General features: G+C 38.8%; 1 protein-coding gene across 2 annotated transcripts in view; it reads left to right on the top strand.

The window, feature by feature from the left end:
* The window catches only part of LOC117483512 (arf-GAP with coiled-coil, ANK repeat and PH domain-containing protein 3-like), a 90,482-nt gene extending 76,412 nt beyond the window's left edge, over positions 1–14,070 (top strand). Inside the window, exons 19-25 of one of the 2 annotated variants that reach the window (XM_034131871.1) lie at positions 117–206; positions 1,736–1,834; positions 2,608–2,822; positions 3,783–3,892; positions 5,148–5,258; positions 5,860–5,921; positions 13,124–14,070. In XM_034131871.1, the coding sequence (XP_033987762.1) occupies positions 117–206; positions 1,736–1,834; positions 2,608–2,822; positions 3,783–3,892; positions 5,148–5,258; positions 5,860–5,921; positions 13,124–13,230 (794 nt within the window). In that variant the 3' untranslated portion in view covers positions 13,231–14,070. The remainder of the gene's footprint in view (positions 1–116; positions 207–1,735; positions 1,835–2,607; positions 2,823–3,782; positions 3,893–5,147; positions 5,259–5,859; positions 5,922–13,123) is intronic. The other variant, XM_034131872.1, reaches the window with a different exon arrangement.
* Positions 14,071–14,166: the final 96 nt, after the last annotated feature.

Below are 14,166 nucleotides of genomic sequence, written 5' to 3' on the forward strand. Positions count from 1 at the left end.
CAGTTCTCCCTAAATGGTGACATACAGAAGCTTTAAAAATGTGGCTCAAGCTGTTTTAAGTTTGTCTGATACATTTTCTTCTTTGTTCTTACAAGTTGCCTGTGTTTGTCTTTCAGCCGCTGCTAAGTTCAGAAGAGAATCTCTGTTTTGTCCCGATGAGCTCGACTCTCTCTTCTCATACTTTGACACGGGATCTGGGCCTCGAAGTAAGCCAGTCACTATGCAATCTCTTTACCATGAACAGTAGCATCCAGAAACTGTATTCATTTAAAGGTGCCCTATTATACTGTTTGTCATTACTTTATTATAGGTCTCAGATAAATACAAAACATGTCTCTGAAGTGTTTGGCTCCAAACACCAGACAGATCATTGCAGCATCCCATAATCCCCTCTGTTTCAGCCCTGTTTCAAAAGTGCTGATTCTCTGTCTGTTACTTTGGATGAAAATAAGGAGCCCCTCCCCACGCCCCTCTGAGAGATATTTGGTTAAAAAGAACACAATGGTGCTCTAGTGCGGCTTTCACACCGGCGCTTTTCACTTTCTAGCTCCTCGCGAGAGCTTTTCTGGTTCAGCTCCCGTTTCCCTTTTCAGCTCCCGCTCTGTTCACACTGCCCAGAGCTGCCGCTGCTGCGTCATGACGTCACAGTTTACGTCGCTGATTTTCTCCCACAACAACAACGGGCCGGGGACTGCGTCGGGTCGTGTTGCTTTTAATCATACGAAGCCAGATTAAATTAAATAACGACTTCTCCAACCTTATACTTTTCTCCAGAGTGCCGTGGTTCATTGTTTATTAATGTGTTTCAGCGGCATTTACCGACCGCTGCAGTGCTGGCTGCACTTCCACGGGAGTTTATTCTCCCGTTAGCTCCGGGTTAGCTCACACGGCTCTAAAGTATTCACTGTCTGACTGTCACACAAGCAGCTGATACATATCCCCAGTTCCCCTTAAGTGAATGTGTGTCAGTCTGAATTGACGCTGTTTGGCATCACAACGCTGTTATGAAAGTTTCTCTGGTATAACATGGGTGATGTTAGCATAGCAACCGAAGCTAAACTGACTACTTGCTAAGCCGTTTTCTACAGGCACATTTTACCGGCGTATTTTTCATTATGATTCTACTTCTGATAGTCGGACATGACAACCTGTACAGCCCATGTATCTCCACAATGATCAATAACAGCGAACGGATGGTCAAAGTAAGGTTTCCTGCACGCCTCGACGTAAGAGACGTAAGCGACGCCGCGTCATAGCTCCGAAGCTCTTGCCTCTGGACCGACAATTTTTTGGAGCTGGAAGTGAACCGCATTCCGGAGCTATGACGCGCCGCCGCTGCGGTGTGAACAGGAAAAACCGGCGCTTTTCAGGCTCTAGCTCCCAGCAGGAGCTGGAAAAGCGCCGGTGTGAAAGGGGCATAAGAGGAGATTCAGGTGATAAGGTGGGGGGGGGGTTACCTTGGTTGGTGATTGGCTAATGGTTACACAAGACAAAACATCGTGATTACATCATAAAGTGGCCAAAATCTGATCAGCTCATTTTCAGACAGGTTTTTATATAAATGGATCAGGACAAAAAGTGAAAACTGAAACGTTCTGAATCTCTTTACACAGAGGGGACACATGTTGATGTATACATGAACAAGTGGATTTTGCATAATAGGTGACCTTTAAACTGTATTGATGAGTGAGAAAGAGACAGAGGAAGTAATGTGTCCGTGTTGTGGCGCCTCCTGGTCCCGCAGGCCTCAGCAGTGACAGCGGTTTGGGAGGAAGCACCGACGGCAGCTCGGACATCCTGGTGTTCGGATCGGTGGTGGGCAGCGTCACCGAGGGTGAGTCCACGGAGAGGAATCACTTTCTGATGTCTATAAAGGGTTTTGAATTTTGAAGTTTTAATTTTCCTTCAACTGATGTGGCAGAGCAGAAAAAGTGCCTTAACACTTATTGTAAGATCTGTGCTCTTTCTCAAAGGAATATTGTTTCTGTTTTACCTGGAATAGCTTTTTGGAATAATCATTTATGCTGGAAAAAAGTTTCGACTTACTTTTTGTAAATATGGTAAAAGAAGTATAATTTAAAGTCATTCATAAATGCTACCCGGTTATTTTTTTCTTTGTTAAATTTCAAAATGTATTTACACTGCTTCTTGTTATTCCAGTAAAACCATCTTTTATGAAAACATACCTGAAAACTACAGGACATTTTGGGATTTATTTTGAATAATATTATCTAATTTTGAACTTCAAAAAGATAATAGTTTTCAAAATATATATTTTTATTTTAAACACGATATTTATTAGTGAAGGTATTTTTCATTTTTGCATAGTTTTACCTTCATTAATGTAAATCTGATTAAGTAAGACCTCCCTAATTATTCTATAAGACAATAAATAAGCATGGGATATTTAATTTGACTTAGTTTTACTATATTTAAAGTTTATCCTGTCATTTACTTTCATATAGTTTCCTGTTCCTCTGGTTCATTCTAAATATTTCTGTTTATTTTGTATAATTGTAAGAAATCTTGATAAAGGGAGAGGTATCAGATGGTATTTTGGATATTAGAATATGAAATAAGTACACACTCCCCTCCCTCTCTCCTCAGAATGCGAGGTGTCGGAGGACTCGAGCGGGGAGGCGGAGCCTGAGACGTCGGACCCCGAGGACCTCAGGGAGCTGCCCCCCGGGGCGCTGCTCTGCAAAGCCTCCAAAGCCCGAAACCTGCCCATCATGGCTGAAGCGCTCGCTCACGGGGCCGACGTCAACCTGGTGAACGACGAAGACGAAGGGAAGACGCCCCTCATCCAGGCCGTCATCGGGGTGAGTCAGATGAGCTGAATGAGTCACACAGGAGACGTCCGGCTGTGATATAGTAAATGTTCAGTGACAGAATAAGAATCTTAAAGCTCTTACGCACATGAAGGTCAGTCATGAGCGGTTCTCAACCTGCTACAAGTTGGTTGGCTTTGACCAGTTGGATATGGTGAAATGCAATGTACATTTTGTAGTCTAAAGTAAGGTTGCATTGTGGGAAATGTAGGATGCATTATTTTTTTTAGCTTGACCTTTAATAGAGAATACCAGTCAGGATATCTCAAACTCTGTTGACCATTATTTGACTGTTTAAATGCATGTTAAATGCCCAGCATTCGGCGCCACTCGATGACGTAGTATACTTGAAATAGTGGCTCTGCAGCAGGTATACTCGACATTGAGAAACGGGCCTGAGTGTAGAGAGTCGGTCAAAACAGATCCACATTGACCTCCAGATGTTAAACAAAGTAAGATAGGCAAAATCTAAAAAAAGAGCTTTTGACAATACGGAAAATATTTCAAATGGAGGGCTATTCCGTTGTATGTCTAATAGATGCATTTAACTCATAATTATAACATACATAATTAATTCTAGGTAATTTAAAGAAATAAATAATCCAACAAATGACAACAAAATCATTATTGAACATTAAAACGTGAATATGACAACAAAAAGGGAAAGTTTGATTGTGATGAGACTTGTACCTCACTTCCAACTGTGATGAAGTTATAAATACCCATATATCTTGGTACAATACAACATTGTTATTATTACTAAAACCAAGAGGAGAGTTATGATTAACTATTTAAAGTGAAATCCCCTTCAAAATGGTCAAAAATTGCTCCGGTGCGAGAAACTCCCACCAGCAGCTGGGAGTGTGTTGCATATCTGTTTTTCTTCTACCCCCCCCAGGTCAATACCTGGTTGTCAGCTTGAAGCTAACGGGTGTTGTGATGTTATTTCAGGGTTCACTGATCGCCTGTGAGTTCCTGCTGCAGAACGCTGCTGACGTCAACCAGCGGGACGCGAGGGGGAGGGGCCCGCTGCACCACGCCACGTATCTGGGACACACGGGGTGAGTCAGAGTGGCAAAATGACCCACTTCAGAATAATATTGATCATGTTGCTTTATTGAAGGCACGCCCAGCATCATACTCTGTTGCATTGACAGTTTGAGCGTACCTACTATAGGACATAATAATATCTCAATCACTCTCACATCCTTTTTAAAGCCTCCCTTTGTTTTATGAATTCATTTTTTAGGATCCAACATTATATCAATCAAAACACAAGCTGCAAAATTCAAATAAAATAATAAACCAACTTAGATCGTCTTTCTTTCTTTTACGTTGTGTAATGTACGCTAACTGTTAAAAAACCTGTGTCTCGACAGTGTCTTCTACACAGGTTGCCCATATCTGTGTCTCTTAAATTGCTGGCGCCATGGGAAATGTAGTCTTTTAAATCTTCAGACTGGCTTTTAATATGTGAATTATGTTGTGTTGCTGTTTTAATATCTTTATTCTATTATATCTCGTTTTATCACCACTGAAAAGCGTCTTTGCGCACCTGAAAAAGCGCTTGGAAATTAAATGTATTATTATTATTAAAGTCCCTAGAATACAGGAAAAGTACGGGTTAAAGTACTCCGGTGTGAACGCGCCTAATGGTGCTCTAGGAAGAGATTCAGGTGATAAGGTGGGGGGGGGGGGGGGGGGGGGGGGGTTACCTTGGTTGGTGATTGGCTAATGGTTACACAAGCCAAAAAAATCATTATGACATCATAAAGTGGCCAAAATCTGATCAGCTCATTTTCAGACAGGTTTTTATATAAATGGATCAGGACAAAAAGTGAGAGAATCTTTTTTCCTGAAACTTTCAGAATCTCTTTCCACAGAGGGGACACATGTTGATGTAGAAAACAGGCGCTTTATAAATTCCATTTATTATTATTATTATTATTATAAAAGACATGAAAAAGTGGATTTTGCATAATAGGTGACCTTTAAGGAATACATAGTCCAGTTTCCCAGTGTGTGTGTGCCTCTTTGGCAAGGCGACGAGGTTCATAGTAGGGTCCCGCTATATGACAATATTTGGCTTTTTCACTCAAATCAGAAAAGACCTGTAACACATTACATCATTGACTTACTCTTACCTACTTAACATAACATAAATAACATCTGCTAATCTCCTGAAGGTATATCTGCATTTTACATTCACAAATTGTCACTTGTCTTTTGCAATATCTTATTTATATTTCTTAATGTCAATCGATCCGTCTGAATGTGTGTTTGCTGTAATGATCTCTGTTTCTCTGGTTTTTCCAGGCAGGTGTGTTTATTCCTGAAAAGAGGTGCGACACAGAACGATGAAGATGAAGATGGCCAGGACCCTTTGAGTATAGCTGTGCAACAAGCCAACGCGGATATAGTCACACTGTATGTTCATTTTCTTTTAACCCCTTCATCTTTGATGGATGTAACAGCCCTTCCTTCTTATCCAAGACTTTTCTTCTACTACAAAAAAAGTGTACACGGTTTGTTTTATAATAATTGCCATGTGTGGAATAAACAAATAGATCTTCAGGCTGTGTTTACAGTGAAATATTCGAACAATTTAAACACGCGTTTAACAGATAACTTTTTGGAAAAGTGTGGCAAAAACTGTATTCCAAAAATGCGTCCAAATATAATTTCTTTCTTTATTTCCCCCTCAAAAAGTAAATTAAACATGTACAGTAAGATGGGTGTACACAAACCTTTCAATTACACACCATTTTATAATAATTTATATAAAAACACTTTTTATTGCTTTACACTCCAGCTATGATGGATTTTAACACACTTTCTTTCTTAACTTCAGGCTGTGTTTTCAGTGAAATATTGAAAACATGTATACCCAGTTGAGATAGGAGCAGTGCTGTTTTATTGTTTGCGTTTGTTTCTTTATATGTAACTCAAAAAAGGTGTACAAAGCAGACCGTACCATTTTCACTCTCCAGCTTTGATAGTTTTAACACCCTTTCCTCTGTATCTCCAGGCTGCGTCTGGCCCGGATGAACGAGGAGATGCGGGAGTCGGAGGGACCCTTTGGACAGCCAGGTCATTACCCCATCAGCAGCCCCACTGAGCAGCAGTATAAGAAGTGCATTCAGGAGTTTATCTGTCTCACTATAGCCGAGTGCTAGGATCAGAACTCAGGTTCAAACTACAGTAAAAGCAGTGCAGGGGGTGCCAGTAAACACACAAAAACAAGCAGGTGTTTCCTTCACTTGTTTCCTCACTAGATTACCTTCCTCTCTACATCAGAACCATACACAACTGACTTTAAACAATCGCAGTCAGATTATCACTTAGGATCACCCACTAACTCAGTATTAACCTCCTCTAATGATGTCAGATTTGATTCAGCTGCCGACATGAACACAGCATTAACACAACATGGTGGAGAAGTCACTGCCAGGGAAGGGTTAGAGACGTCCAGCAGCACTACTGTCAACAAACCACATCAACGGTGTATTTAGAAACAACTTTGCCCTTTATTTTGAGTTGTTCAATGCTACAGTGTGCTCTGAACCAAAGACCTGCCACGGTTTGCTTCTACAAACAAGTTTATTTCATCAGATTTCAGATATTTGGGGCGCTTTTGTTCTGACTAAAAGGCAATCAAAAGGGACGACTTCTGACGCGTCAATCAGCACTAAAATCCTGCTTAAATCATCAGTACAGTTCTTATGTAAAACGTTGAAAAAATATACAACTTTTGGGTCAAAGTTAACTACGCAAGAAACATCCAATCACAGAGCTTAAACTCAGATTTGCTTTTAGCTCGCTTTTTATTTTTGGAATCCCTTTTAGAAGATTTCAGCCGCTATGGACCCATCATTTGTTTCCATTTCAAATTCACTATCGCTCTCTTTTGTCTCTTTAGCCCGGTATTGGTGGCTGAGGCTCATGGGTATTGTAGTATTAAGAGCTGTTTGATTGACAAAAAGGACGGACAACACAGGATTTATCAGAAAGGAAACAGAGATAATTCAAACTGATGGTCATGGCTTAGATCTTTAGGGGATATTGTGTAAAAAGGAAATAAAATGGGAATACAGAATGGGAGAAATTACTTCAGGAATCAGCGGCTTGACCCCGTGGTAACTACACATTATGAGTAGCGCTGATTAATTAGAGGAATAATCTAAAATGTGTCTCATAGAGGAAAGAACAATCAATTCACAGTGGTGGAAAAACTACTCCGATGTTTTACTTAAAAAACAGCAATATCAAATTGTTAAAAAAATCCGTTACAAGTAGAAGTACAAAACTATCGGCATCTAAATATACTTAAAATACCAAAGTAAAAGTACTCCCTATGCGTATTCGCCCGTTGAGTTGTATTAAGTAACTGGATTATGATTATTGATGTGTTTGTTTGTTTACCACAGCTGGTAATTGGGAATTATACACTTCTGCTGGATATCTTGATCTATAAATATATGTCAAAGCTTATTTGATAACTCATTTATATTTTGTGATAGCTAATAATCTTAAAGGTCACTAGTATCTGAAAGCTGTTAGATACATTTAGTGGAGTAAAAAGTACAATATTGGCTTCTAAAATGTACTAAGTATAAAGTAGCATAAACTGGGAATACTCAGGTAAAATTATACTTTAGTAAAGTACTCGAGTAAATGTACTTGGTTACTATCCACCACTGCCTGTTCATGAGCGATTCAATCTGAGATCTGTTCAGTTTTAGGCTGGAGCCACACGAGGACGATAACGCAAACGGACCGAAATCGATATCAAAAAAGTCTTCCGTCCACACGCAACAGGCACCAGAAACGTGTCCGTTCACACGAGACCGCTCGAAAGCGCTGGAGACGCTGTAGTACATATGCCGGGCCTGTAAGTGGCGCTGTACTCCTACCACAAAAGCAGCGAAGAAGACTTCCCGTGCATGGTTGCCATGGTTACCCTTCTGTTATCGTTTTATGCGTTTCCATGTCGGCCTTGTGTGCCCTAACCGTCTATATGATAGAGAACTGTAGCGGATATGAGCGTTATCGTCCTCGTGTGGCCGGGGCCTTAATAACCTGAGGATCAGTAGTTTGTGTGTTCATGGTGAAAGGTAGTGTTGTGTTTGCATTATGAGGGGAAACTGTGAGGCTGAGATAACTGTGACTGAGAGTAGAAGATCACTGCAGAAAGATCATTCCTCTTACAAAGCTTTTATGATTTATTAAAAGCAGAATTATGCACTTTTTCTTACCAACAGTGATTTCAATCTAGTTTTTTGTTCTCCTTAGGAATAAGTTATAATGCTTTTAATCATGACAAAGCGTCCAGAGCAATAGTGCAATGATGATTTCAGTACAGATAATCAAAGTATTTTTTTAAGCTGGATATATTTTGGTAGATCTTATTTTGCTGAGCGTGCACACACACACACACACACACACACACACACACACACACACACACACACACACACACACACACACACACACACACACACACACACACACACACACACACACAGCTCAAGTATTATATTCTCATGGTGAGAAGGAGAGCCAACACTCGATAATATATCATCTCTTGGAGTACAAACTGCAGTGTAAGATGGACTTTTTTTTATGAATCACATTAAACTAACAAGTATTACTGTTTATAAACAGTATGTATATGTTAAAATGTCTGATCATTGTGTTCTAAAGTATCACGATTAAGCATACATTAGATGTGTTCTTTGTTTATAATGCATGGGTGGCTGTTGCCCAGATCTTCCTGTTGCTTTTCTTTACTTGTGTGCCCAGTGTATGTGAATATTTGACATTTTAATATTGTTGGATAATGTTGATGTCCATATTATATACTGCCAAATCATGACAACAGTGCATGGAATGACATTCATGACAGAAATAGATGCAAACGGACTGAACGCCCCTCTCTTACGTTGGCTGGATAGTGCAAAAAGCTGACAATGACCATTGGCCGCTGCCTACAACGTTATTTAATCATCTCGTTTACGCTCTGAAATGAAGCAAAGTCTGTCGATTACCCTTTGTTTCACTCTTTTGATAACCTACAGTTAGTAGCAGTGATCCAGAACGTGTTTTCTGAGTTTAAATTAGCCTAAAGACAAATATTGTCCCCAAAGATGTTGCTCGTCTTTGACAGATGCTATGGACTGTTGAGGTTTGGTTAACCAAAGACCACAGACAGTTTTTCAGAGTGCCAGCAAGTGTTTTCTTCTTTGATATGACCATTTTCTTTCTTATGGTAGGCCATGAATCCAAAGGGACTGTATGACAAATAATTGGGTGGTTGGCTGAACCTTTTATTTCGCTTTTTAATCAAACCATGAATCTAAGTATGATCAGAGTCACTGCTTAAAGGTGGGGTAGGTAAGTTTGAGAAACCGGCTCGAGATCGCTAGAATTTGAAAATACACAACCGGAGAAAATCTGCCACTTCCTTACAGAGCCCCTCCTCCAACACACACGAACGCGCACATGACCAATGAGGGCACGAGATAAGTTTGTGCACAGATGGAAGGCTGACAGGCAGGTAGGCCATCCAGTTATTTTAGCCGGGCCGGCTAAAATGATTGGTCGTGCTTTTTACAGTACTACGGCTTCCACAGATGACATTTTTTTATGGATTTTTTGTCAAAGCACTTCAGATATTCATTGCTATCGGGATGTTAAGAGCATTCCATGGAATATAACAAAAAGTGTATCTCGAGCCGGTTTCTCAAACTTACCTACCCCACCTTTAAGAGTATAACATATTGGTTTATACTGAATCCTGCAAGAAAATGATTAAATAAAGGCACAGTTACAATAGTACATGGCAAGGGAGAGCTAACTGCTGACATTTTTCTTTACCACAATTTTATATTATTTCATTCAATAAAAGACCAGATCGGAAGAAAAAAAACATCACTTGCCATCTCTCACTTAGCGGCTCGTTAGCTCAGTCGCTAATAGGAGAATAAGATCACACAGTTTCCTGTCTCATTACTGTGTGCAACCAATTATTTTTAAGGCAGTCTTTTTACTCCAACAAAGGAGTTTAAATCAGAGTTGATGGTGCAACATGTCTAATAAGCTTCAGTATGAGCCCTGTTCTCTTAATAGAGAACATCATTTTGCTAGTTCACCAAAGTTGAACTCAGTGCACTCCTGTCTCACAAATGAACCCACTAAAACGCATTGATTCCATTGAAACTAATGTACATTTTGTGTTGAATTTGAAAGGGAAAAACGACTTTTCTGACTCCTACCCCCCTAATAATGTCATACAGTCCCTAACTTAAGTTTGCTAAGACACACACAGGTCTTAGCCGTGTAGCAGAGACGTAGCGCTGACAAATAGAGCAGCTCACTCCCCTTTCTTGCTTGTCAGTGAACAAATGAAAGCACTTTGAAAATCCAGCCTTCTCTTATTTTGTGCAGTACTCGATGTGGTAGCTTACAGACGATGTCACTGACCGGACGATGATTTGCATCAAGCCATTGAAGGATTATGTGTTGTACAGTACGATGTGTCTGCTGACTGTTGTGTATATAAACAAAAAAAACTATTAACACTTTAACTGCTTGCTTCTAACATGCAACTTTCTTGTATCTTTTCTGTCTCTGACTGTTAACTGTTCATTTCTTTGAATATTGTAAGAACGTTCCTGTGCATATTAACACTAACTGCTACTTATGTTTGGTTTTGACTCCTCCTCGTTGTTCAATAACCCCTCCCAGTGTCTTCTAAAAGTAAAATAAATGGAAGATGTGACTAAAATCTGTCCTCTCCTTTTGCTTCCTTGCTTCTTTCTTCTTTTCTTCAACAACCTTTCACTACATGTAACAGCACTAACACACTCCTAACATCATGAACAGCTGCTGCACTAACAATGAATCAATATATATGGTTTCCACAGCATGAAATTATAACATATTTATTCAGTCAATTAGAATGTGCATTATGCAGAGAGATTAACATTTGAGTTAGAAAGTATTTTTTTTTGTATTTACAGTATGAGCACTGTATAGCAATTATACAACGGTGTATATAACTCTATATAGTTGCAATAAAATATAAGAAAATGTTCTTTAAAGGGGACCTATCATGCAAAATGCACTTTTGTACGTCTTTTATACATGAATATGTGTCCCCGGTGTTCCAGGGAACTCACCAAGTGTCAGAAAACACAACCCTCTCTATTTTCCTCCATACCCAAATCTCTAAAAAAGGGGCTACAACGGATCTGATAAAAACTGATCCAGATTTGAACACTGTCCTGACGTCAGGACAGTGGCGCTACGGCTATTGGGCCAACTCCACCAATCAGGAGGAGACAGCCACGGCCATTGTCGTTCGAAAGCGCTGGAGACGCTGTAGTACATATGCCAGGCCTGTAGATGGTGCTGTTGTCACAGAATCAGCCCTTGCAAAAACAGAGCTAAAAAATGTCAAATTGAGCAAAATGAGGCATGGCTAAAATGCATGATCTGTTTGGTATTTTGAAAAAAAAAAAGTATAAATATGCCTTATATAGGTATGGTCCTATACTATATTATTCAAATATAGCATGATAGGTCCACTTTAAATTAACGTATTTGTCAACGCTTAAAGGGGCCCTATTATGCTTTTAGGGTTTTCCCTTTCCTGGAGAGTGTTATAAAGTTTTTTGTGCATGTCAATGGTCTGCAAAGGCTAGAATCCCAAAGTTCCTTCCAGAGGGAGTTTGGAACAGCAAACAAACTGTAGCAAGAAAATGTGGCCAAAAATGTACCCTTGCTGCATTAAAAATGCCCACAAAATTAGCAAAAGACTAATTCATGTACTATTCCTCTTAAAGAATGTTATATTGGAAAGATTCAACCCAAAAATGTAGGATAGGATATACCATTCAATATGTATATAAGCTCTACTTAGACACTATTATATAGCCACAATTTTGTGTAGACTGTTGCTCAAATATAAAAACGTTGCCCTTGACCCTTTAAATATAAAAATAAAGGTTTAATTTAAAAATATAAACTATAACGCATTATAATTGCATTTTCTCCTGGCTTGGGCTCTTTTTTGAGGTAGATAAACTGGACCATTGTTACTGCTTTATAATGTATAATGTTGTTCCAAAAATATCACTGTAAACACAATGTTATTAATAATATGCAATTGAAGCACGTGTGCACATTACAAGTGTATATTAAGTGTCGACAAATATATGAAATGTAATACTTAAGTTAAAATGTTCTAATATAAACCATTCCTTAATTTCTGTACAGCACAGTGCTCCTAAGTACATATTATATTGAAACTCAAATCTCCCTCCTGTATGTCTTATAAACCACGATGTGTACTTTGAAGTACTTATTGCAGGGTTTTTACCATGAAGCCATATCTAAGGATGCACTCGGTGATCCCTGCTTCTCTTTCTCACACATCACATAAACAGGGAAAGCCAGGAATGTTCATTCCTCCTTTTTTTAATTAGCCGAGCCTGGGAGCTCTCATGAGACACAAAGAGTTTGACTGCCTTTGTTACGCCTGTGGATTGAGCGGTTACCATGGCCACGAGTAAAGTAAAAGCTCAGAATTTGTAAAGTTGAAAGCAGAAAGCTTCACGGTGCCTCGGCCTGTTTCTATTCACTAGACTTCTTCTTACACAGCGCTCCTTATGCTTTCTGTTTCCCCTCATCGCTTGTGTTTATATAAAAGCAGTGGTGTAAAGTAACTAAGTCGATTTACCCAAGCACTGTACTGAAGTACCATTTAGAGTTATTTGCACTTTACTTGAGTATTTCAATGTTTTCTTCTGTCCAACTACAATTCAGAGGTAAATGGTTTTACTCCACTAAATGTATTTAATACCTTTAGTTACTTTGCAGATTTTGTTTAATAATATAATCAACTCTTAAATCAGACTTTAGTTCCACCTGGAGTAAATTCACAAGCTACCCTGCAGTATATATACAAAGTCATTCAAACTAGCTGCACCTTTACCAGCTTTGAGAACACTTTAATTAATCAATAATTTAATCAAAACATATCATATATATAATTCTGAAATGGACCAATCTGCACAATGAGTACTTTTACTTTTGGGACTTTTAAGTATATTTTGATGCTTAAAGTTTTGTACTTTTACTTGAGTAATATTTTGATTGCAGGACTTTTACTTGTAACAGAGTATTCCTACACTCTGGTACTTCTACTTTTAAGTATTTAGATGTTTTGACTGTTCAAAGTGCTGAAGTGGCATCATTTTTAACATTATTTCCGTTGTTTTCTTCATCAGGAGACGCCACATACCTCGACATCTTCCGAGAATTTTCCCACATGGCATCCCACAACCCGGAGAAGCTGAAACGAAGGAGTGTTCACTTCAGGCACTCCTTCAGGTAGTCGGTAAATAAGCAGAGGAACACAATGATGTACTTGGAAAAGTGCAATAGCCACTTTCCATATTCTCACAGTTACTATCACAAACCTTAAAGAAAAAGCATAACGTGTTACAAGTTACCCAGTCTGTTTATTCAGCAGAAAAATTCACATTTCAATCCTTTTAAGTGTGAACTCGTGCATTTTTGGATGCTGTTCGCTGGTCATCATCATCCTTCAATTTCATATCAATATCATACAGTAGCATTATATCCGCAAGAGTCTTGTGCTGTTCTTGGATCAACGTTTTATATTGAAATGAGGATTTTGCTGGTCTTGTCCTCTTAAATGCTTTTACAAATAAATATAGCATTGCTTTTGTACAGTGTTAGATACAATTGTTTGGATAAAATGTCAAGCACTTGTTTTGTTATTTTCTTTAATCGTTGCCATTTCTTTGCTGTATCAGTTTCATTATTCTGATTCATTGAAGGATTTATTTTACATATACATTTGTGTGTGTGTAATGCATGCATTTACTCCCATTATATTTCATACTTAAACTTGAATTCAGCTATGTTGTATGGATAAAGAGTGTCATTTCATCAGCTATCATCAACAACCATGAAGTCGCAGTATTACTTTCCATTTGTTTTGTTATGAAATGTTGTGTTTTTTTTGCATTGACTATGCTGGTGTAGTCTTTGTATTACTTTGTGTAATTTGCAGTACCACTATGAAATGCAGTGCTTATGTTACTGTATATGTGTTGTAGTAGCACACTTGATAATATATCTGTATGAACAGGAATGTACATGAAAGATGGATGAAAAATAAACTTGGTCTGTGTTTACACAAAATGCATTAAGGGAACTTGTCTATGGTTTGGCCACAAAAATGTTTAACATCTCACTGTAGCTGAACAGCAGCGACCCCTTGTGTTGAAATAAGAAATCTGCT

Source organism: Trematomus bernacchii, unplaced genomic scaffold (genome assembly GCF_902827165.1).
Source record: "Trematomus bernacchii unplaced genomic scaffold, fTreBer1.1, whole genome shotgun sequence".
NCBI lineage: Eukaryota > Metazoa > Chordata > Actinopteri > Perciformes > Nototheniidae > Trematomus > Trematomus bernacchii.